The sequence below is a fragment of the Labeo rohita genome, chromosome 16, assembly GCF_022985175.1.
Source record: "Labeo rohita strain BAU-BD-2019 chromosome 16, IGBB_LRoh.1.0, whole genome shotgun sequence".
Taxonomy (NCBI): Eukaryota; Metazoa; Chordata; class Actinopteri; order Cypriniformes; family Cyprinidae; genus Labeo; species Labeo rohita.
The window spans coordinates 6,988,070-7,014,618 of record NC_066884.1 but is presented as its reverse complement, the minus strand read 5'-3'; the positions used below and the strand labels follow the sequence as shown (position 1 = coordinate 7,014,618).

General features: G+C 35.9%; 1 protein-coding gene across 3 annotated transcripts in view; it reads right to left on the bottom strand.

Moving 5' to 3' along the window:
• The window catches only part of zfpm2a (zinc finger protein, FOG family member 2a), a 197,431-nt gene that overhangs the window by 67,902 nt on the left and 102,980 nt on the right, over positions 1-26,549 (bottom strand). For all 3 annotated transcript variants that reach the window (XM_051132039.1, XM_051132040.1, XM_051132041.1), the window contains one exon: positions 797-908. In XM_051132039.1, the coding sequence (XP_050987996.1) occupies positions 797-908 (112 nt within the window). The remainder of the gene's footprint in view (positions 1-796; positions 909-26,549) is intronic.

Genomic DNA, 26,549 nt, shown 5'->3' with positions numbered 1-26,549 from the left:
ATGGGTACTTCATTAAATGCACTTTTACCTCAGGTTTGCTTTCGTTAACACTGTCAGTTAGGTTTATGCTGGGGTTTAGTGCAGGCAGTACAACCTTTTAGTGTATTTTACCCATCATTTAATTTCAAACAGCAACCAATGTAATAAAATCAACTGAACACCACTCAGTGGACATTTCATTTCGAAATTGATGTGAAACGTGCAATGTAACATCATTTCGCACAAATGTTGCCACAGGCATGTATTCCAGTGAGCCTGGCTTGGAATTTATTATGATTTTACAGTAATAACAACTGTAGAAATGATAATATTCTGGTGGAATACTAAGAGTGATAACATGTTGCTACCTGAAGTTGTGTATTCTCACCCATACTGTGTGAAGTTTAGACAGCACGGATGGGTTATTAGATCTTAATGTTGCGTTTGAAGTCCAGATGATTTGCTACATGTGCGCAGCTTGATGCTTGAAGAAACACGCGTGAATCAGTCACGCCTTTGGGCTATCCGCTGTTAAAATGCATTTGGAAACACGGAAAGTAATGTCAACAAAGCAAATGTCAGCCAATGACATTTGTCATAGCAAAACCGCAATGACCTGCGACCCCACGACCTTACATTACAAATCACACCGCTAATAGATGTAAGAGACATGGGAACCGAAACCACACTACACATCTTTGAGCATTAGCTGTGACACACACACGTGGGTCAAAAGGAAAGAAAGAAGAGAGATGCAGATAGCGGAAGTGTGCGGCACTGGTGTGTTTGGTACGGGCCAGATAAAGCGTCCTCTTACCTTTGCTGTAAACCACACAGTTGTTCTTGTTGTCGTCTGTTCCCTGCCAAGTCACATCCAGCAGCCACCTGGGGCCTGCGTTCAGCACCAGCGGGACGTGCGGCTTCGTCTTCTGCAGCAGTGGAGATAACACACACACACAAACACAAATCATTAGTTTATTTGAGGACAATTTAGCATCAAGCTCATAAGCACAACGAACTTTATGATTTTCAACAGGGCTCAACAATAAAGATTATATGATTCATTCAAATTTTTTCTTGCATTTCTAACACAGCGAGTGTGACAGTTTTGGGTCATGACCCTTGCTTTGCGACTAAACATTTTACAGATCTTGTGCATCATTTTATTTTTATTTTTGTAAACTTAAATGCTTTCTGTGATCTATTTTACAATGTTGTTGTAAATTCTGCTGATTTGTCACCAAGATTATTATGTATTTTCAGTTATTGATTGATTATTTACTGTAGGTTTGTTAAATGTCCAAAAATAAGTGTTTGTCTTGAAAGCATCAGTATATTATATTATAAAAATAAAATTACAATTACTGTTTTCACTGTATTCTAGGTCAAATAAATGCAGCCTTAAGAGTATAAAATGCTGCTTTCTAATCATTAAACAAGCTGGTTTATTTTATCACAATTTGCAATAACATCATTTACTACATCATAAAAATCCAAAAATTTTACATTTCTACAAACTCTAAAAACATTAAGTGGCACTGATTTAACATCCTTCCTCCAGTAAAAGAGAATAAAGATAAAACTGAACCTTTTTAGGACAGACAAGAATAGGACGACAACTAGTCTCTTCTGTAGAGAATTCTGGGATATATATGTGCACATGATGAGAAGTGACACTGAAGCTCAAGCAGTTTCTAGAATTTAATGGTGTGTTCAGTATCAATAACCTCTCCACCAGCCCAGCGTCCTCTCATTTAACTCCGGAGAGTGTGGAATTATCAGCCCGAATTTTTCCCAACGATCCAGTTTCTGATCTCTCCGATTACAGCCTGATCTCAGGTGCCTGGGAATTGCAAAAAGAATGCGGACGGCTTTCGGCGAGGAGAAGGCGAGCGTTCAGGACTGAACTTTGGCCACATTGTGCCTCCCTATCGCCACCATCTCACTATTTCCTGCGACGGGCCGAGAAGAATTTAAAGAATCAGTATCCATTTCAAAGGGCCGATTGAGGTTGCGTTTTTATAATGCTCCGGCAAATTATTCCGAATGTGTAACGTCATTTTTCTTTTCTGGCCGAGGTCGAAACGCACCGCTTTAAGTTCTATCTATAAGGTGAAAGCGGTAAGATAGAGAAAAGCTACTAAAATGCACTCAGACCCTTTTGTGGAGAAAGGGCCGCTGCTGCTGCCTGACTGTTCTCTATGCCAGTTTTTTTCTATTTCATTTTTCAAATGGCTTTTTTTAAAGGCCAATGAAAGCCTAGAGTACATCATCTCCTCACTCCGAGGCAGGATTGGTAGAGATCTTGGACAGCTGTTACAGTAGCCCATTACTGGCAGGCAAAATGTCTGTCTTTCTGGGCCATTAGACGTGACGCCCCAGGCACACCTTCATTAGAGTGCAGCAGAAATAGTTTAGCTAAGTGAAAATGGGCTGGAGTCACTCTCAGGCAGCTCACGTGACATCATTTCCTTTCCCGAGTCCACAGTGCTGAGTGTTGAGCTTTAGCCATTTGCTCCTGCAAAGTATGCATTCACGACAGATAAAATGTCAGAAACACACTGTCAAACTATCTGTCAAAAGGAAGTGTTGCTCAGTGCTCATTTAAGAATCAACTTTGTCTCAGATATTTATCTTTAAATCTTTTAGAAGAAATAAACAGACAGCATGTACAGTTATAAAGGGAGCAAAGTTCAGATATAAGAGAACAGAATAGAATCAATTGAGAAATATATGAAGAGTTCAGATGCAAAAGCCTCTAAATCCATCTGACGTATTTCTTTAAAATTAGCATTTCTTTCCGGCTACTTTGTATAGGTTTCTATGTAAGTACTGGTACTTCTGATTGGGCTGAGGCTGGAATTTAGCGAGTTTGAAGTAAAAGTATTTGATGGACGTATACTATGTGTCAGGAGCACTTAGCATTCACTAATTTTTGACCGAGATGGCTTTTAGCTGGTTTTGCATCTGAACTCTTCATATGATTTCCTGTTGAGATCTCTTAGTGGAAAAAGTCCACTAAAATGGATCCTTAAACTATATAAAAAGGGTAATTCAATAACCATCCACTCAAAGGTTCTTGGTGGAACCCACAATGGTTCTTCTGTGGCATTTCTGTGAAAACCCCATTTTGGAACCTTTATTTTGAACATGTTTCTTTATTGCTATCAAAGATTCCATGAGGAAACTTTAACATTTTTAGACCCTTTCCACTGAACAAAAAGGTCTTATTTTGGAAAAAGGTTCATCAGATTATTAAAATGGTCTTCAAACTGTAAAAAAGGTAATTCAAAAACCATTTACTCGAAGGTTCTTTGTGGAATCTTTATTTTGAACATTTCTTTATTGGTGTCAATGGTTCCATGAACAATTTTTAACATTCATGGAACTTTTCCATTGAACAAAAAGTTCCTATTATGGAAAAAGGTTCATTAATGTTCTTCACACTAAGATAATGGTTCTTTCAAGAACTGTTCACTGAAAGCTTCTTTGTGAAACCCACAATGTTTCTTCTATGGTATCAAGAGTAGTATCTCACAATTTAAGACAAAGGTGAAAAACTCCAAAACATAATAATTCCTTATGAGATTACAATGATCTTTTTCTCAGCAGATGCAGAAAACTTCAAAGTCTCCATTTGCTCTCCATTTATTTCAGGAGAAACAATTAAGATCCATTTGTTCTCCATCTAATTCAGGAGAAACAACTGAATCATTCTTCATGCTTCTTTCACTAAAACCTTGTCGTAAAGGGTGTTTTGCCCCTCACCTGGCAGCCTCACCCACCTGGACGTCTGCGTGGGCGTCTTTCCCCACACTGGCAGAGAGACAGAGAACCCTCAGTCATTTAACACAGCTCCCGTTTCACATCTCAAATTAGCCGTACAATAACATCTTATATCCAGGCTGACCTGAGAATTTTACAGGCCTGTCAAAGAGCACCGGAGACCGTCTGATTGTTGCCACGACAACTATCTAAAATGAGAATCGGATTAACCCTTTCTCTGATCCCCACCGTCTGGAGTCATCTCTTATTCAGAAGCAAAGGTCTGCCCTGTCTGTCTGCCTTTCTCTCTTTCTTTTAAGGCCCAGAAGCTCTCCAACCAAAGCAGTTAATGATGCAATTCATGAAAAAATGGCCATGCATGTGAAATATTATCTGTAGATGAGTATCATGAGATGCAAATCCTACTGTTCATCAATATTATATTCTCTATGCCGTAGGCAGATGATCAAAAGCTAGTATTTTTTTAAAAATACATGACATGACCATGTTTAATGTGTTGTGGTTTGTTATCATTATTTTGTATTTAAAATGCAATTTTGCATAGAAATATATTTGGATATTATATAAATATTTACACTACTGGTTAGAAGTTACCATTTTTACCTGCCTTTCCTTTTGTTTTTTAAAAGAAGTCTCTCATGCTCATCAAGGCTACATTTATTTGATCAAAAATACAGTAAAAGCATAAACGTTTTGAAATATTATTGCAATTTAAAATAAACATTTGCTATTTTAATTACATGTAAAATGTAATTTATTTCTGTGGTGCAAAGCAGAATTTTCAGCAGCTATTACTCCAGTCTTCAGTGTCACATGATCCTTCAGAAATCAATCTGAAAACAATCAAAACACCTAAAACAAATCTTAATTATTCCAAACATCTGCAACATTTCCATACTTTGCACTGTATAGTTACTGCATTCTATATCAATCTCTCAGACACCCTTGCATCACAATGCATCAATTGAAACCATTTGTTTAAAAAATATAGTGTAATCTGTGATTTCAGCACTAGAATGATTTTAAGACATCTAAATATCAAAGACAGCCTCTAAATCTGCTGCAATATGTTCAAATGAACAATCTTCAAGGTTAATATCATTAAGCAAAACAAAAGTGATCAAAAACAGCTTGCAAATGAACACACGCACGCCATAATAAACCAGTTGATAATGCTTTGCAATCTCTCGTCGATGTATAAGTGAAGCGAAAGCGTCTCTCATTTGCAGACAGATGCCGAGGTGACGCTTGATTTAAGACCTTCACCGGAGGCGCTGTGTGTAAGTAACAGATCTCTAGTCTCACTCCAGTGCTTCGCCATCTCTCTCTCTCTCTCCATGTGTAAGAGATACAGTGACCAAAACAGTGTAGTCAGCGAGCGAGTGATTACAAACTGATGCTCCAAATTCGCTATAAAATGAAAATCAATATTTCCACAAGTTGCTGCAACATAAAAGATAACCTTCATTGATTTTTCACGACTTAGGCCTGTGTGATAAAATCTAATATAAATTTTCAGCTGGTCGGATTTGGATCAAAGCAGGGAAGCAGGGGCTGCCGATAAGTTGCTCGCTAACATCCCTCAGAGTTGGCTTTTTTCCCTCCCTCCCTTTTTTCTCTCTCCTCCACCTCTTTCCGAGCCGCGGCTGTACTATTTATAATTGGCCCGGTACGAGCGAAAGCTTCTATCGGGAATCAGCTCTAATTTTTATTACGGAGCAGCTAAAGCCTGTTCCAGATAATTTGGAAATTTCAGGGGGAATTGTGATGGAGCTGATGGCAGTGGCGCGGAGGCCCGCAGAAAGGAGCTAACCTGTAATAGCCTGTGTGGCGGCAGCTGATTAAATGTTGCCATAGATGAAAGACCCGCCATCGCCGCAATAAATTAACCAATCACACAAATCCCAAGTCGCCGCTAATCCGGCCTTGATACCCTGATCCTCTGATCAGCTGAAGGAGGTGAAGGGAAGAAAGTGGCTGGTGACACTGTGAGCCACCCTGACTCCAGGCCTGTGTGTAAACAACGGGCTAATGATAGCGCCGCTGACCGACCGCCGCCACGGCCCCCAGCGCGCCACAAGCCCAAATCCCAGTGTCCGCGCTACGCGCTCTTCATTTCTGCCATCGAACTGCGCGGGAAGAGATTAAAAGTGGGTTATACCTTGTGATTTTAAGCCTTTAAATCGACCACATCATTTCATTCTTTTGGTAAGCGTGGGGAAAAATTTTATTTAGCATGAGAAATATGGTTACATATGGATTTGTCACATGTACACATGATAAACATCTGAAATTCAGGATATGTCAAATGTTAATACGTTTATTATTATTATTATTATATATCAACCAAGAGTCTATGCATTTAAATATAAAATACAATGTAATACATGTTTTTTGTAGTACATTTACAGTATATGTATTAGACCAAATTGAAATTTCTGGCTTTGGAGATTTCTTAATGCAACCAATGAAATATTACATTTATAACAATGAAAATGTTGGAAAATTACCCATCTCACAATGTATTTGTAATGCAAATGTATGTAAAATTAAAGGTGTAAAAATGTGTAAATAAATAATAAATAATTAATGAATAAATAATTGTTTAAATGGTTAGAGGTTGTGGTTTCCGATAAAATAAATAAATAAATAAATAAATAAATATGTATATATATATATATATATATATATATATTGACTATAATTAACTAGTAACAAAAAAGCAGTAAAAAACTAACCATAGTGTTACAAAAATATAACAAAAGCATGCAAATTAATCAATCAATAAACAAACAAACAAATAAATAAATAATATTTGTTTAAATGGTTATATTGGGATTTCAAAAAAATATATATTAATAAACATTTTGACTAGTAACTTGACCAGTCATAGTAACAAAAGCATGCAAAAAAGAAAAAAACAAACAAAAAAAACAAATAAATAAATAAATTATAATGTTTAAATGGTTAGAGGTCACATTGGGATTTCCAAAAAACAAACAAACAAACAAAAATAAACAAATAAACAAAAAACTAACTATTTTGACTAGTAACTTGACTAGTCATAGTAACTTTAGTCCTTAGTAACATAGTAATTTTCACTATAGACATGCAAAATAGCATGCAAAATAAATAAATAGATAAACAAATAAATACTTTTAATATTTGTTTAAATGGTTAGAGGTCACACTGGGAAAAAAAAAAGAATTATTTTGACTATAATTAACTAGCAACATAAAAAGGCAGTAAAACTAACCACAGTGTTACAATTATATAACAAAAGCATGCAAATAAATAAATACATAAATAAGGCTGCCAAAGCTAAAAACTACAAAAAAAGCAAAAATGATACGACAATGTTTATACAATTAAATTTATACAATTTCAAGCCAAATTAATGGCTTTTGGGTTTGTTAGATTTACATCCTACATTTACATATATTGAAATGCAGAGATTCAAGGACATAAATAAATTAAAAACAAATCATTTTGAATTCAGTTTTAGTTTGAATGCAATTCCTGTCAAGCATGTCACTACCAACGCCAAGGTCACGGGTTACATTCCCAGCGAATGCATGAACTGCATACCTTTAATGTAACGCAAGTCGATTTGTATAAAAGTGTCTTTTCAATGCATAAATGATAGATTTTTTCTTTCAAACAAGCCATTCAGAACCATTTGTGATGTCCATTCCTAACACACACACACACACTGTATTCACAGCACACTGTATTCTCTCGGTGCATCCACCTCTATATGAATATATGAATGTCGTATGTCAGGCTGACGTGTGAAGGTTCGAGGCAGAGGTGCGGGCTGAAGGTGAGGATAACAGGACCGGACCTGCTCTAAGACTCTGTTTACAACATAACGCACCCTCGATACGGCGACTTCAATTAGTTGTTCACCGTGATGAAACAAATTGCATGTGGTCAACTGGAAATTTCATTAAGGCAGATTTTCCTGCAGCTCTCGTTATCTCCGCGTATTAATATTTCCTCGGGCTTGCCGGACGGGTGAGTTGCGGGGGACATTTTTTTTTTTTTTTTCCCCTTCCACGTCCAAATCCCCTTCACACGCATCCACGCAAAATTACGGATTCTCTAAAAATAAACCCTGATGTTTCTCCTTTTCATGTGCTGTTTGATAAACTAAATAAAGCCCTGTATTTTTTCAAAATCACTATCTAGCCCAGAAAATATATTCCCATGTCTGTCATCCGTTCCAGCCTGCTCTTTTTAAATGGCAGTGGTTTCATCGCCTAAAATGAAAAGATACCTCCTCCTTGGTGCCGTCTTTGCTTCTTCTTCTTTTTTTTCTTTCTTTTTTTTTTCGAGCGAGCATCTGCTATTGGGAGGCTAAATAACGGAAATATGCAAAAAGAGAAATTGCACGCTAATTCCCTTTGGAGATAGATCTTGGCGCCTGCCCTGTCATAAATCAGAGAATTTCGATATGAAATGAGGCAAGCTGCTCTAATCATTTCTGCATTTCAAATTGGATCACTGGCTCAATCGCTTGGCTTTTAAACTGCTTGCCTAAGAGCAAATGTGAGGTGGGAGATAATGGGGAAGAAATCTCAGCCCGCGTGCCGTAGTTAGTTTACTGCTTGAGTGCAAAAGAATGCTTTCAGCCCCCCTCCTCCTCCTCGCCTCTCTGCGGCTTTCTCTTTTCAACTTTGTTAAATTGACTTTTTCGTTTGAAATCGATTAAATTGAGAATCACTCCGGCTCTACCAATCTTTTAAGGAACACCCATTGAGGTTCGCTCGGGCCTATCGTTTTGCACTGTTCGCCGTTGCTATAGGAACCATGCATATTTATTCAAAATCACCTTGCTTTAAAACATAGTTCGACTCGGCGCTGATTTAATCGCAATCTTTTCTCAAGGCGCAAACGTGTCCTATTTACCTCCTAAACAACGGCCGACGCAAACTCAAACGGCTTTTAATCGAGATTACGAATGGGACATGCTGTACAACGTGTTTTGTCTGTCATCTCTCGTTTTCTTTGACACGTCGCATTTCCTGATATTGGTTGATCTGATGAATTACAAAACGAGAGGTAGATGCTAGCCAGCACCTTACATTGGACTTATATTGTCATCTCGGCGTGTTTTGAAGCGTCAGGCACAGAAAGGTTTCAGCTCTAATGCCATCTGGTTTAATGAGCACTTAGCCTCCAGGACAGGAGCTCTTCCTGTCGCTGTCTCTCTCCTCCAGGGCTGAACGGTACAGTCAGAGGGCTGCTGGGGACTTCATTAGCACATGCACCCAGCGATATACTGTGATGGGCCAGATTTATAATGGCACAATTTAAAAAGAAATGCACTTAAAGTGATAGTTCGCCCACAAATGAACATGCTGTCATCATTTACTCACCCTCTGTATGCCAGCTGGTTTTTGCATGCACCTATAAAATTGTGCATTTGATTTGTGCATGTTATACTGTCTCATGAAGCTAAGTGACAGCTGCTTTGCATGAGGAAAACACAGAAATTCAAGCCATTTATTACTGAAAATCACTGAAGAATAGCGTCAAGGCATCGTGGCGGATTTAAACACCATTGAAAACCGATGCAGAACGCAGAATATTTCACAAGATGTGAAGAAGGGCAAGATTTTTAGTAAATAAAAATTATTTCATTTTTTTTTAGACAGCCGCAATCACTAATCGTATTAACCGTCATGGTATGAAAAAGAGCTCTGTAAACATTTCTTTACAATTTTTTTCAACAAAACAAAACAAAACAAAAAATACAATAAAATAAAACTGTTTATTTGATTTGTGTGCTATATAGTCTCACAAAGCTAAATGATAGATTTGCATGAGGAGAACACACTTATTCAAGCCATTCAGCACTGAAAATTACTGAAGAAAAGAATGTCAAGGCATTAAGGTAGGTTTAAACACCATTGACAACTGGTGCAGAATGCAGAATATATCACAAGATGTGAAGAAGGGCAAGATTTTTAGTAAATAAAAAATTATTTTAGTTTTTTTTAGACAGCTGCAATCACTATTAACCATCATGGTATGAAAAAGAGCTCTGTAAAAGTTACAAAATAAAATAAAATAAAATAAAATAAAAATGTTCATTTGATTTGTTCGCTATATAGTCTCACAAAGCTAAATGACGTAGTTTTGCATGAGGAAAACAAAAAAATCAAGTCATTTATCACTGAAAATGACTGAAATCACTGAAGAAAAGAGTTTAAACACCATTGACAACTGATGTAGAATATTTCACAAGATGTGAAGAAGGGCAAGATATTTAGTAAACAAAAAATTATTATTATTTTATTTTATTTTTTTGAAAGCTGCAATCACTGTGAACTTTCATGGTATGAAAAAGAACTCTTTAACATTTTTCCACAAAATAAAAAAAATGAAATAAAATAAAAAAAATAAAATAAAATAAAATAAAACAAAACTGTTCATTTGATTTGTGTTCTATATAGTCTCACAAAGCTAAATGATAGTTTTGCACAAATGATTGTTCTTCACAAATGATTTTTGCACAAAAATAATAAAATAAAATAAATGAAATAAAATATCCACAAAAAAATTAAAATAAAACAAATATAAAAAATAATAACAATATTAAAACACTACAATAAAATGTTAATTAATATTAAATTAACAAAAGCAATTTATAAACCAAATAAAAACAGGGTTTATCACATCATGTGAACAAATAATGTAGTAAATAATGACAGAAAGTCATTATTGCATCAACTATCTCTTTAAAGTGTGCCAATATCTGATAGTGGACAGCAATTACCATTGTGTAGATGCAACAACACTGTGCGTGCACAAATGAGCCTGAAATCACAATGAATAAAAACAGCCACACAACACAACCTGAACAAATTCGAGCAGACTTGAAAGCAAACAAAGGTAGAGCGTTCGATTGCTTGACTCGTGTAAAGTTGAATGCACTTTGCGCATAACTCATGCATATTATGTGAAGAGGACATGGCGTCGCTGAATTCATAATGTTTGCTTTGCATTGTAATAATGTCTAGGAGGCAGAGGAACATGCCCTGCTCTTGTGCTCAGATTCGGCTCGTGAAACGGCGTGCCTTCCCCATAGATCCCCCTATTTCAATTTAAATTTCCACTTTGAATCCAATTGCGGGCTTCTTTGATCTTTGCATGCAACTTGCAGTCGACTCCTACAGCAAGACCTAGCTATTGGGCCAATAACAAGGTGTTCTCTGTATGTCCCGTACACCTGTACAGATATCAGCATACCTGGAGGCCCGGGGAGGCAGGTGGCATCTGCCGGGCAACCGATCGCACGAAACGTCATCGCATTGCGCAAATTCCTCTCTTGGTATGAAAGCTACGTGATCAGATGTGATACAAGCTCTGAAACATGAATGCGGATGAAGAAAACGCTCAGCACGAGGTAGCAACCATTTGCATAATCTTCCAGGGCAGCATTAAAGCACAACGTGATTTTGGGTCTTCGTAAAATTATTCTCGTTATTGAGTCATAGGTAAATAAATAAGAGTGAACTCCCCCCTCCGAACGCATTAGACGTGAACTCTCTTATCTCCGTTAAAGCGAGGGTTTGCGGGGCTGCGTATGCTCTTTGTTACCCAATTAGTTTACTGACGACCCCCGTGGTCTAATTTTCCTGTTTTGACAGGCTCGTACACCCTCGCCTAATGTGCTAGACCACCGGGACAGACGGCCAGACGCTGTCCAGACTTCTGCAGCCTCTATCAAGCGTTTCTATCTCACAAAAGGCTTCTGTGATAGCGCACCAGATGACCGCTGCAAAAAATCTGCGATTTTCACACTGAATACTTTCATTTAGTGCTGCTCCTCCATCTGGACGGGTTTGATGAGCGTTTGTGCGACAAAGACGAGAGGACACGAGGACCTCGGCTGTGGCCTCTCGCCTGTGTGGAAGTAAGCACAAGCAGAACCGGAGACTTTGAGCATCGAGTTTAACGTATGAGAACTCAAAAACAGAAGCGGCACTGGTGAACTGCTGATATAACACAACTCGTTTGCTAAAAGCGAGCCTAACTTGGCTCCGAGCTCCAAACTAGACAATATATCACACGTTTATTCACTTGAAAGGCAATTTCAGAATTGATTGCCAAGATTGGCTCGTGGCGCACTTCAAAATATGCACATGTACGTGAAAGGACGGCCAACATCTCCTGCATTTCGCCACCAATTAACCATCTCCGCTTCACACGGTGGAATGGTGAATTCCAACAGGGGAATCGAGATTGCAAGTGAAAACTATTGTGGATTATCTCGGCTACTTTTCAAGGAAGTTGTTTCAGTGTCCCACAAGTGGAGTCTTGACAGTGACAGATGGCAAAGCAGCTGGCATCGCTCAAACTCTTCTCCCTTGTGCTAGATTTTCCCCCTCAGTGTTCGCCGTGGATTCTGCCGTGGCGTATTCCAACACCTTTGGCAAGACGTGGCGCAAACCGAGGGAGACAACACTGTGGACAAACTTATGTTGTTTCTTGCTAATTCAGATTTGATTGAGGTTATGCAAAATATCAAACTTCGGGGCGCTTCAGGCGGGCGCTAGTTTTTACTTCTTTGCAGACAAGAAACAAAGTTCCCAAAGCAAAGCCACTGACGTCAATTCGTATGTTAGCCATAGAAATTGCATTTGAAGCGACTACAGTTATGGCTGCTAGCAGGGATCAAACTAACAAGCTCTCTCAGTTACAATCCTTGAGTCTTAACCACTAAACCGCACTCTACTTCACTGAAAAGACTATCATGGTGTCAACAGCAGACTACTTAACTAGCTTAACCAGCTTTCACGCTCATCAGCCGACTTTATCAGCATTAAACCACTAAATGTTTAAATATCTAGTCTGAATATACAAGTGCCAAGTTCTCAAAAGTCTAACATTTGTATTTATGTTGATTTCATGCATTTCTTGTACATTTATCAAACATAAAATTGTGTCGTTAAACGATTGTGTGTATATAAATACACACACATGCATGTATTTTCATCGTTTTACAAATATCTTGAATTCATAAACTCATCTTGATCTGTTTCTTTAGTATGTTAATATATATTAGTTTATTATTTTGAGTTTTTTGCAGATAACTCAAAAATCATGTTTTTTTTAATTGTTATCATGTTTTTATTGTTTTACTGTGTTAGTTAGCTGTATTTTTAGTCATTTTTACTTAATTAAAATAACCCAACTGCAGTTTAATTGAGATTAATTGGAATACACAATGAAAAAAACATTATTTTTGCGTTATCTGTTTTTGCAAATGAACTCTTCATATACTTCATACTTATATATATATATATATATATATATATTCAAACACACACACACACACACACACACACACACATATATACATATATATATATATATTTAGTTTTTTTTGACAGAATTTTTTGCTTGTAAATTGTAAGACTTTTTTTCTTAAACTTCACTAAATTCAAATGTTATTTATTTATTTATTTTATAATTATAATTTTTGAAATTCTGAAAATTGAAACCAACAATGTTTACACTCTACTTGACTAAAAAAAATACTATCATGGTGTCAACAATAGGCTTTTTAACTAGCTTAACCAGCTTTCATGCTCATCAGCATCTTCAAACCACCATTAACCAAAATAAACTAAGATGATCAAAGGGAAAAAATATTTAAAATATTTAGTTTTAAAAAAGCATGTGCCAAGTTCCTAAAATATAATATTTGTTTTTTAAACCACTTCTAACGTGGTGTAACTGTGACATTTTAAAACATACTTTAAGCTCTTTATTTTAATTAATTAATTAATTTATTGTTTTTAATAATTAAATTAATTAATTGTTTTAACTCATAAACATCATGACAATATTCTGTTTATTTGCTGTGCTAATTATTTAATAAAAATGTCTACTATATATATTTACTAACTTATTGACCTTTTTTGGGGTTGCATGACTGCACTCCTGCATGTATGGTATATAATACGGTAGCATTAAAACACTTCTGTTTCACATATTAATTTTTAAAGAAATAATAATAAAGTATCATACCAAAAAGCTTTTCCCAGGATCTTCAGCTTGTAATTCTAAGCCATTTCTTTAGACGTACAATCTTCAGACAGCTATACCACCTAGACCTTCACTAGCACTTCACCCTCACATTTAATATTAATTTTAATTCATCAGTGGAAAACAATGTCTGAATGAAATTACAGAAGAGGTCTATTCAAGTCATTATCAGGTCCAAAATAAAAACAACATCGCTTTAATGTCCCTGTTCTTTTCAGAAAACTAACAAAGTACATTAATTAAGACTTTTAACATCTAAGTCCAGATGGATGAAATTACCTCACACGTTCTCCCTGACAGATTTCTGGTGGTTAATGTGTCCCCTAATGCATTGAGAGCGTGTGTCTCTAGAGTCTCAACCAGTCTCAGTACTGATTTGAGGTCACTTTTGCTCTTGAGGACCACTGAACATCTCACCGGCTCCTGTCAGTGGCTCCTGTGACTCATTAGGAGAAAACGAGCAACCAGTCGTGCAAAGTTATCTACCTTGTCCTTTTTTCCTTTACAGTTACACAGTCACAGAAGGCTATGCATCACCATGGTGCTTTCATGCAAAAGTAGTAATATGATAAAATACAGCACTGCTTGATAAATGAAACATTCAATGTAATAATCAGAAAAATGACAAATAAACAGTTCAATAGCCAATAACTTTTCCTGGTAAAATCTTGAGGCCTACTTAATTTTAATATAGCCTCTGAAATCTTCTAAATGCAGCCTGCGGCACTTACGCTCAAGTAAAATAAAGTGTCCGGTTTGTTGCACACCGACTAAAAGCAAAGAGCCCTTGTCAAATGACGTCTATGTGGATGTATCATTCACAAACTTGACACCATGAATTGTGACGCGGCGTTTAACGGTGTCTTCGCCCTGATTGTGCTAAACTATGTAGCCATCACTTCAGTCACAAAGCGGCGGCCGCTTATCGCTTTCCCTCCATATCTGTTTGCCTGTTTGGGACATGCAGTGATGAAGAGGAGAAGGGGGAAATGTCAGGTTCACTTGTAGATCAAGTCGAGCATGTATTATCTCAGCTCTAGTCATCTGTGGCCCCGGCAGCCGCTGGCGCTGTGAGGAGAGAACACACACCCCCCCGTTTCCTGTCAGAGAGCTGGAGACGGGCTGAGAGGATCCCTCAGAGAGAGAGAGAAAGAGAGAGAGAGAAAGGAAGAATAAATCCCAAACACCCCTCCGCCGTAAGGTCATGACCTCAGGTCCCCTGTATCCCCTCAGGCGGCACTAGTCCCACTGTGTGTACAATGGTTTCATTAGGAGGGTGAGATCAGACGAAAATGTGCATTGAGAGGATTGAAATATGGTTCTCTAAGAGTCTAGAACAGGGTTCCAACACCTTTTGACCAATGATTTTTCCAGATTTTTCCATAATTTTCCTACTCGTACATAATTACTGAATACATTTATTAAAAATATAGATAATGCGACTGCACTCACAAAAAAAAAAAAACTGTCTTATATCTAATGACTCATATTCAACACAGAAATATTCATAATGATTTGCTATGTCCTTTATTTTCATGGTCATGGGAACCATGCTGATTACCGTCTAAATCTGTGGAAATCTGGAAATTTCTGTAAAATTTTGTCATATTTTAATCACATTTTCTGTGGAAAAAATTGTGGAATAATGCATTAAAAAATTAGATAACACTTTTTCCATCAGGAAAGATAAAATTATTCTAAATTATATGGCAATTTTTTATATGGCTAAATTATAGGCCGAAAATATGATTTAATGTGAAAATATTATTAAAGCTTAAATCCTTATCAAATTAGTGTAATATCTCATAAATGGTAAAGAATTTGAAGAACTTCATGGGCTTTATGAGCAGAATTTTGTGACTGGATATTATGATAATGACAATTTCTGTACAATTTTGTGTTTCAACACAATGACTATGAGTATATCATATCATTTTGTTTTCATTTTACTACACTCAATAAATATTTTTCTATTAACAGAACATGAATATATGTAAAAACGTCCATATGCAGCTGAACCACATAAATCTGCGCAATTTTATGACATTTCTGTGCTGATTGTGAGGCAATATAGTAGAAAAAAATCAGGTATGCATACATAAAAATGGTTTGTTCAGATAATTAAAAAATGCTAAATTATATAGCTTTAAGTCATGTAGTTGGACTACATTAGATTACATTAAATATCTGATAAATCTTTGTACAATTGATTTCCTATTTCACTTTCACATGAAAAACATTTACTAATCTACTAATTTATTGGGTTTTAAACTTAACTCATAGTAATTTAAACCGCATGTAGCTATTCAAGACAACAATTATATAAAAGATCAGATATTAACTGCAAAAATTACCACACTTTAGTTAAGCGAAAAGTATACTTCAAGGTTTTTAGTCAAAAATATTATTTAATATAGCTGAATCAACCGGATTACATCAGATGTGTTATCAAAGCTGAAAGTGCTATCAAAGTAGCCAAAATATCTGATAAATTAACTTTTACAAGTAAAACATTCTGCAGAATGTGGTGGTTCAATACTATGATAGCAGTCAAGTATGTCTGCTAGTTTAATTTCATCACACTCAGATGATACTTGAACCTTGACCAAACATTTCAATACAACTTACTATCCAAAAAATTCTAAATCACTACATGATTACAAAATGTCAGATTTCTTTACATCATAAAAAGCATGTTCATCCAGCAAATAACAGAACTCAACATCCTCATCTAGCTTCAGTGAAATCTAGATGAAATATCTGGCATATAATAATTAGCGGAGTAAACATTCTTCAAAGAACCATCCTGATTGAGTTTATTCCAAGCTTTTTAGCCTATCATCATTGAAAAGTACAAAAGCAATAGCTCAGTGAAAGCCTACATAGAAGACTTGTATCTGATCAAATGTATTTAGGCATGCTCTCACACAAAAACAAATCTTTTCTTTGTTTATTTCCTATTTCACTTGCAACGTTTACTATTAATTTATTGGGTTTTCAACGTGACCCATAGTCATTTAGAAATGCACACAGCTATTAAAGATAATACAAAGAACACATCACCTTGGACTGCAGATTTGACTCATTTCATTCATGTATCATTATGAACATGGTGATTTGAAAATGAGAATGTACTTTATGTTAAATTCTAGTACCTTGAAACAGCAGCAGAGCACGTAATTGCTAAAGCTGCTAAATCAAAGACATGAATGCTGGACCTCCTGTGTCTTTACTCCAGGGTATAATAACCCCTGATGCTTAGTTAGCAAGCTTTATATTTATAAACAAGATCTATTCAAATAAATATGGCTCCATAAAAGAGACTTCAAAGTTAAAATTGGACTAATTTACTTTCTTAATACGCAAATCTGGTCTTATTGCGCATATTCCAAAAGAGAAGAAAGTTCATTTCAACCCCTGTCCTCCAACCAACTATAATATAGAGGCCATTTTCACAATCCAATCATTTCCTGATGAATAAAATGCTCTGCTCTAGAGTTTCATTTAGAAATATGTCACCTGAACATCATTTCATGTTGATGTTAAAGGGTGTGCTGTTTGAATTTCTCTTTAAAGCTGCCTTCAAGTCACGTTGGAATGATTGTATTTGGGAAATTAGTGAACGTGAACGTCACAAAATCATCATGATTACCAGCAGGAAACTCTGGATTTTCTATAAGCACCAACTTTCTGAGTTGGGTTTATGTCATTTAAAAAAAACAAACAAACAAACAAAAAAAACAGATTGAATACTAATTGGAATTGGTAAAAATTACAGTTGTTAAATGTACTATTGTGCATGCCAGATAATACTATTCATTTATTTGGTTCATGAGGTGACAGACTTGTGCAGGTCAACTACATTTCCCATCATTCTCTGTCACACCATGTGAAAGATTTTCAAAAGAATCACCCATCTAACGTGCATGCATTGCTCTTTATTTGGTTGATCTGATGGAAAATGAAAAAGGTAAGGAAATGTGAAACTACCAAATGTGTGTTTCTACACTTTTAAATGCTGGTTAAAATATGGACAAACCATGTTTAACTCACCCTTACATAAACCAATGTTTAACCCACCCTTAGGGGTAGTTTTATTTAACCGTTAAATTGTTTAAAAATTACTATATGGCTTTTTTAAAATTAACCCAAAATAGGTTGTAAACTAAAAATCAGACACATAATTACTAGAGGCATCAGCGATAATCGAAAGGTGAACATTTATTAATAAGCAATTTAAAAAAAAATGTAATTATTTAATTATTATTTATTCAATTGATTAAAGGGGAAGTCCACGTCCAGAACAACAATTTACAAATAATTTACTCACTCCCTTGTCATCCAAGTTGTTCATGTCTTTCTTTCTTCAGTCATAAAGAAATTATGTTTTTTGCTGAAAATGTTTCAGCATTTTTCTCCATATGATATGGTGCCCTGATTTTGAACTTCCAAAATGCAGTTTAAATGCGGCTTCAAACGATCCCAAATGCGGTTGTAAACGAACCCAGCCAAGAAAGAAGGGTCTTATCTAGCATAACAATCGGTTATTTTAATAAAAATAATACAATTTATATACTTTTTAATGCCAAACGCTCATCTTGTCTTACTCTGCCTGGACTGTTTTTGTTTCGGTTCATGACAGTTAGGGTATGTCAAAAAACTCCCATCTCATGTTCTCCCTCAACTTCGAAATCGTCCTATATGGCTGTTTTACCTTTTTTGTTAAGGGTGTTTGATCATCTTTGCATGTTCACTTTGCAAAGACTGGGTCAGTACTTCTGCAGCGATGTAGGATGATTTTGAAATGATTTTTTAAGTTGGGGGAGAAAATACGATTGGAGTTTTTTGACATACCCTAACTGTCTTGAGCCAGAATACACAGAGTTCAGGGAGAACGAGACAAGACGAGCATTTGAGATTAAAAAGTATTTAAATTGTATTTTTTTTTAATGAAAGTAACCAATGGTTTCGCTAGATAAGACCCTTCTTTCTTGGCTGGGATCGTTTACAACCGCATTTGGGATCGTTTGAAGTCGCATTTAAACTGCATTTGTAAGTTCAAATTCGGGGCACCATATCAGTTCATTATATGGAAAAAAATGCAGAAATGTTTTCCTCAAAAAACATAATTTCTTTACGACTGAAGAAAAAAAAGACACGATCTTGGATGACAAGGGGGTGAGTACATTATATGTGAATCTTTGTTTTGGAAGTGGACTTCTTTTTTAATAAATGTTAATTTCCAACCTATTTTGGGTTAGGGTTAGGAAGAAATACAGTACTTTTTAAGCAACAGTTGAGTTAAATAAAACCACACAGATGGTTGAGTTAAACATTTAACAAAACAAACCACTTGCTGGGTTTGTCCATGTTTCACCCAGCGCTGGGTTGTATTTAACCCAGCATTTTTTATACATTTGTATTCTGACCAAAATCAACTGATTGCACATTTTAATTTATGACTTCTGAAATCGCTAACATGAACTTCCCAGGATGATTTAAAGGCAGCATTAGTCTTCACAGGCTAGAACACATACAAACATAAAGCTGTTTAACTGGACAACCTGAGTAATTCCAAACTTGTGGAGTAGTAAAACTGAAAGTAGTAAAAATGGAGTAGTAAAACTGAAAATGTTTACTTTCGGAGGAGTTACTTTCATACTTTCAGAGGAGATAGCAAACCTCATATTGAGCGTAAAAGGTGCATCAAACTTTTCAAATAAAGTTCTGACAGATTTCAGATCTGATTTCAGTTTTTAAAAACAATATTCTGGATTTAAGATGCGTTTAAGTAATTCTAAACTAGTACTACTGTTCCTAATAAGGGTTACAGACTACCACAACCTTGGGTTTGATAATATTTTATTTTTCATACAGTATATTTTGGAAAGTGCATTTATTTTATCATCAATACATTAAAAACAGTAATTCTGTGAAAAAAAAAAACTAATATTACAATTTAAGTGAACTGTTTTAATATTTTTCCTGTAATGGTAAAACTGAATTTTCAGCAGTTATTACAGTCACATGATCCTTCAGAAATCATTCTAAACCACGACCCAATTTTTTAAAAGAGTTCAAATGAACAGCACTGACTTGAAATAAATTCTTTTGTAACATTATAAACATCTTTACTGTCACTATTGACCAACATAATGCATATTTGCAAATTAAAAGTATTAGTTTTCAATCTCACTAACCCACAAACCCTTGACTCTAATTTTTAAACTTCTGTGTCTAGTTTGTCCTGTACTATTATTACTTTTCCAAGCAATTGATCGTGGATAATAAAACCCCATCGATTTACACTGAGCCAAATATAGAGAACAGAGCATCACAAAAACTTCAATACTGGATTTTTCTGCACACACAAACACACACAAAACGTACAGTAGCTGTGTGTTGATTTTACATGCCCTGTCACTTTTCACCCTCAGTCAGACGCTAAAAGCAGCGCCATTTTCATTTCAGCAGTCCGAGACGTCAGCGGTCTAGTGACTTGTTAAAGCCCAGCAAAGTAATTGATGCATGCAATCGCAAATTGGTTCCCCGCCTAAACTTCAGGCCTATTATTTCATTAGATAAAGCCACATTTGGGTTGCCAAAATAATTTTTGTGTCCAACAAGGAATTAAAAACCTGTGAAAGCTCACAAACGGGGAGATATTCTCTCTGATAAATATAGCCTCAGATGTAAATAAGATCTATAGGCACATGCCAAACATACAGTTATGCGAGTTCTGTTGCTTATGAGCAAATAAACCCCACTTGCATATATAATTAGATGTAAGTGTAAATAATTGGTTATGCATGTGCCAACACGAGGATGATGTTTGTCTGTGTGCGTATGTGCGCGCTCCACTCTCAAGTCCCACTGATTCGTCTTTCCAGCCATGTTGAATCCTCTTTTCTTATCAGAGCAGTGCAGGCCTGCATCAGGCGCTCCTTGCTATGACAGAGGCTACAACAATAGGCATGCGATACCGCTGCTTAGCGCTGCGTTTCGGAGGGGAAACCTGCCACAGGCACAGATTAACAACACACACACACACACACACACACTTTCACTCTCTCTCCCTTTCAAACACACGCACCCACTCCCACAAAATAGATTGCAGCCACCAAAACAAAACATTTTTCCAAAGGCCCGGCTCTTGATTAATGAAGTAATGACAAGAAGAAAAATATAATTTCGGCATGAAAAAAATCCACTGCCACTTGTTCAAGTTTGGGACGAACAATAAACCTATAGGAGGAGGAAGAGGACAGCAAAGAGGAGGAGATAAAGCCCAATGATGGCTGGAATTATTCCTCCCGCTCATTCGATACACTGGTTCATGCTGAATTACAGCATAAAAACAATCCAGGAGCCCAACTGACACTGGTTCAACCTCTGACGGGTGCAAATGAAGACAACAGCACGTCATTTCTGCCGCCGTGGACACTCAACAAATACAAACACAAGCTACATGCACTACAAGAGTTTAATGCTCATAAAACCTCCATGGATCAATCTAGATTGCTCAGAGGATGATCTTTTATAGCTCAAGAGACACCAAGGATGTCTTTATTTCAGATGTTTCGCTTACAGTTGCTTGGGAAGAATAAAAACAGACATGAAATCGGAGCAGTTTTAGATCTCCTCTGAAAGTCTATGCAAGATTACTTAAGTTTTTTTCTCAGGAGAAACATCTGAGGAGCATTTGCACTCAATTTAGTCTCATTTCAGTGAGAAACAAACATGATAAAAAAGATTTTGTCCCTGAACATAACTAACGGTCGACTCCTTATTTTTATCTACAAAATGGAGTTTAGTATAATGACAAAACATCTGAAATCAAACATACACTTTACACTTTTCACACTTTACTTTACATTAAGAAATTATTTTAGAACGCCTTTCCAATTTCATTTCAGTTGAGTTAGCAGCAACTTGTAGAATTAAAATCAGCCGAAAATGAAATAAATTCATTAAACTACAATACATTTTTAACTAAAGGAAGTTTTGACAAAGCCTTGTTTGAAAGCTAAAAAATCTTGAATTTTAAATAGGTATTACAGGCAAATAAAGAAACCTGTTTAAAATAAAAACTATTAATTTTTTGATCCAGCAGTTGGGTTAAATATTTTTTTTAACTCAACTATTGTTTAAAAATTACTATATGGCTGCCTTAAAATGAATCCAAAATAGGCTGTAAATTAAAAATCAGACACATAATTACTAGAGGCATCAGAAATAATCAAAAGGCGAACATTTATTAATAAACAATTTTTTTTTTATTATTTAATTATTACTTATTCAACTTATTAATAAATGTTCATTTATTTAACATATTAATAAATGAAAATTCAAACATATTTTGGGTTCATTTTAAGCAATAAAAATTGCTGCACGTATTGCTTAAAATGAACCCAAAATATGTTTGAATATTCATTTATTAATATGTTACATTTTTATGAACTAGCTGAGTTGGGTTAGAACATCTTACCCAACAATATACATATATATATATATATATATATATATATATACATTTTTTATCTACACACACTACCAGTCAAAAGTTTTTGAACAGTAAGATTTTTAATGTTTTTCAAATAAGTCTCTTCTGCTCACTAAGCCTGCATTTATTTGATCCAAAATACAGTAAAAGCAGTATTATTGTAAAAATATTTTACTATTTAAAATAACTGCTTTCTATTTGAATATATTTTAAAATATTATTTATTCCTGTGATCAGATGTGAATTTTTAGCATCAATACTGCAGTCTTCAGTGTCACATGATGTAATGTTACAAAATATTTCTATTTCAGATAAATGCTGTTCTTCAGAACTTTCTATGCATATAAGAAACCTGAAAACATTCCACTCAGCTGTTTTCAACATAATAATAATAATAAATGTTTTTGAGCAGCAAATCAGAATATTAGAATTATTGCTGAAGGATCATGTGACTGGAGTAATGATGCTAAAAATTCAGCTTTGAAATCACAGGAATAAATTACATTTTAAAATATATACAAATAGAAAAAGTAAAAATATTTCAAAATTGTACTGTTTTTGCTATACTTTGGATCAAATAAATGCAGGCTTGGTAAGCAGAAGTGACTTTAAAAAAAACTTTAAAAAACCTTATGTTTAAAAGTCTCCAATTCAGTTCAAATTAATTAATTAATTTAAAGGGAACAAATTCTTAAATTATGAATTTTGCACAACCCTGATATTGACTCAACAGCATAAAAGTCTGTCAGTAAATTTAGAAGTGACAAAGATCCTGCTTGTTTATCACCGCTTCCTAACAAAGCTCTTTAATTAGAGAAATGCTCATTCATTAGACGAACATTGAACTAAAAGCCATACTTAACGAACTGCCATCTTGGAAGGGGCCTGTAAATCTGTAGTCCATTATTAGGTTGTTTCCAAATCAATTATTAACACTTAAAATGGCCACTGGGCAGCGAGAGAGGCACAGAGCCACAGGCCGCAGTCAGGGTTGAGTCCAGGCCCAGTAATTACCGTGATGAAGACACCTGCTACTCAATAGCTTCGACCCACACCGGCCGCCCGGCCCCCAGATGGCAGACATTTATGTCTGAGTGTCATTATTAATTTGTGTTAATTTGGTGGGGGTGGACGGGCTCGTCGCTCACCTGCGCAGGGGCTGCTGGGTAATTGAGCTCTAATGGCCTGATTGATCGGCAGGAGAGGAGAGAGCTCGGGTGACTATCGCTCAGACGCTCAGAGGAAGCGCTCTGTAGACACAGCAGTTCAAACATCCATCGGACACTGACACCACAATATATCTTTAATCAATTTGCAAGTCATTTCGGTCACATTTTAAAAAACGACTCTGTTAAAACAGTCTGTCTCGCTATCTTCAATCACTTCAATTATTTCTGACCTGGTGGAGGAAATATGGTATAAAAAGAGTGCCCACTTTCTCGCTAGGTATGATTCAGCTTTTGGAGATTCGCTCCAGAGTGTTAAATCAATAACTGCGATCGTAGAGAGAGACGACTCACTGAGTCGTGAATCATTTTGGAACGAAGATGGATGGCATCCAGACTGGGCCATCTGAGGAGTTTCATGTGTAAACACGACAGAGCGTGGCATCGTAAACTCCCAGAAGCCCTCTGGTCTCTACTGACTTCTCTGTATATCAGATGTGCAGTGTGCCCTCCGCACCGATAAGCCCTCATCATGTGACCCTATCTCTGCCCCGCAGATGCCAAGATCTCTCTCACCCGCTCGCCCCAGGAGGGCGACATCATTCAGTTCTAGATACGGGACGCCCCCAAACGTCTGTCCTACTTTACCATATCCAAAAGATGGACACACTAGATTCATCATTTTATTCACTTTCATTCATATGCACACACTTAAAAAAATACACATTCGTTATTGCTTCCAGTGTGGAACCTTTCTACTGCATGCGACTATGAAAAAATATTTAGGAGCACCAGGGTGACTGAACTGATCTGGGGCGCGTTTCCCAAAAGCATCGTTAGCCAACTATGGTCGCAAGTTCCGTTGTTACCAACATAGTTCAACGATTCGGTGTTTCCCGAAACCACAGTTCAAATGACCATTCGCAAACAGCGTCACAAACTTACAAGGTTGGAACTACAGCTCTCGACCTGTGGTTAGAAGCATAGTTCCTTGTTAGTAAGACATATGGGCTCAATAAATTATGCTCTTGGGCACAATAAACAAGCTAACATGCAGTACAATCTATATCTTTCACTCCATCTAAATATAAATGCATTTTAATCTATGTATTTTTAAGCTTCTTCTGCAAGCGACATATTTGAATAGTGCGCATGCACATAAATGCCTATGGGAACCCCAGAGTATGATGTAAGAGAGAACCTGGGATGAATCACACATCAAATAAATTGAAATGACATGGAACAAAAAATAGTAAATTAGTCATCAAGTGCCATGTTTAATATAGCTGCATTTTAGAGATCTCTAAGTTAAATAGCATAAATTATTACTCTGTGACGTCATTAACAACAGCCCTACATTGTTGAACTAATGTGGTTCAAACAGTCGTGACTAGCTAGTTTGTTTCCACAACAATGGATTGTACTATGGAGGTTAATCAGCGAGTTACGTTGTTGTACGGGAAACGCACCCCAGCATATTTGTGTTTGCACTAAGGGCGCTTCAAAGGTTTATACATGTTTTTGCAACGTGGGGTTATGTATCACAGACATATCCCACGAATCCATTCATAAACAAAGTGTAGAGAGAGTGTAAATAAGAGATTCACTGTGCAGTGTAGAGAGCTTTGTGGATTATAATGGAACTTTGTGAGATCGCAATGAACTAATATGAGTGACAGCTTTTAATGATTTTTATGGGAGTTTGTAACAAGATACTGATTTAATACAACAGTTAAATAAACCAAACCTTAATATTAAGTGACTTACATTGTCTGACTATAACACCTTTTCCTGATTTTGCTCTATTTCGCCATCAAAAATAGTTTGAAAAAGTCACAGCTGAGCCGCTGCTCATCTCCATTCAAACACAGCCATGTTTCATTTATAAACGAAGATGCATTTTATAAACCAATCTGGTGAGTCAATGATTCAATTTACTATTTATAAAGACAGTCACTTGCTTTATTCCTGAATGAATCAGCTGTTTGAACAAATCAATTGAATTAATGATTCAGTAATTAAATCAGTGACTTGCCGCCACCAACTGGAAGTTTTAGTTTCATTTTTAAAGTATCTTTTCATTTATTGAAATAATTTAATATTTCTATATTCAAAATTTTATATGTGAAATGAATTTCTGAATTTGATTGCACTCATGCCACCTTTGAGCTTCATTAAACATGAAAATACACCTACAAGCCACTTTTGTGTTCTTATGCACCACCTCTGTAATATAAATTAATTTTGTTAATACTGATTTCATTTGATTGGTAACTTATTCTACTTGTTCTTATTCTGTTGTTTTAACCAGAAATTTTATTTATTTATTATTTTTAATTTACATTAAAGATGATATACTTTTAATAAAGTTAGAAAAATGCCATTGCAAAGATAAAAACAAAATTCCTTTCTAAATCACTTTAAGGAGTCAAATATCACCTTGTAATGGGTAAGCTAATTTTTGATGAGATTTTTTTATTATTGATTAGAAGCTACTCCTAAAAATTGCTCCTAAAAAGAAAAGTGAGCGTACAGCCCTGCCTTATGCATGGAACCAATATATTGATATATTGATCTTTCCCAACAGTTTCCATTCACTTGAAAGGATAGTCGACCCCAAAATAAAAATTCTGTCATCATTTACTCTACCTCATGTCATTCCAAACCTGTTTGACTTTCTTTCTTCTGTAAAACACAAAAGATGATATTTTGAAGAATGTCGGTAGCTAAACCGTTTTGGTTCCACAGCATGTGCAAAAAATATAATGCAAGTCAATGGGAACTGAAACTGTTTAGTTACCAGCATTTACTTCATTTTTCGGTGGGCTATTGCTTTAAGACATTACTGAATGGGTTTACATGACAGGAATTTTGACACATTTTTTCTTTAATTGACCATTCAAGTGCAATAACCAGCAAAATACCATGATACTATGTTTTTAATTGCTCTAACACATTAATAACTTTAAGCATTCCTGGACTGCACAGATATATTTAGTCGTCACAATAAGTAGTCGCCATGCATACTTTTGACCAGCTGACCTTAGGTAGGA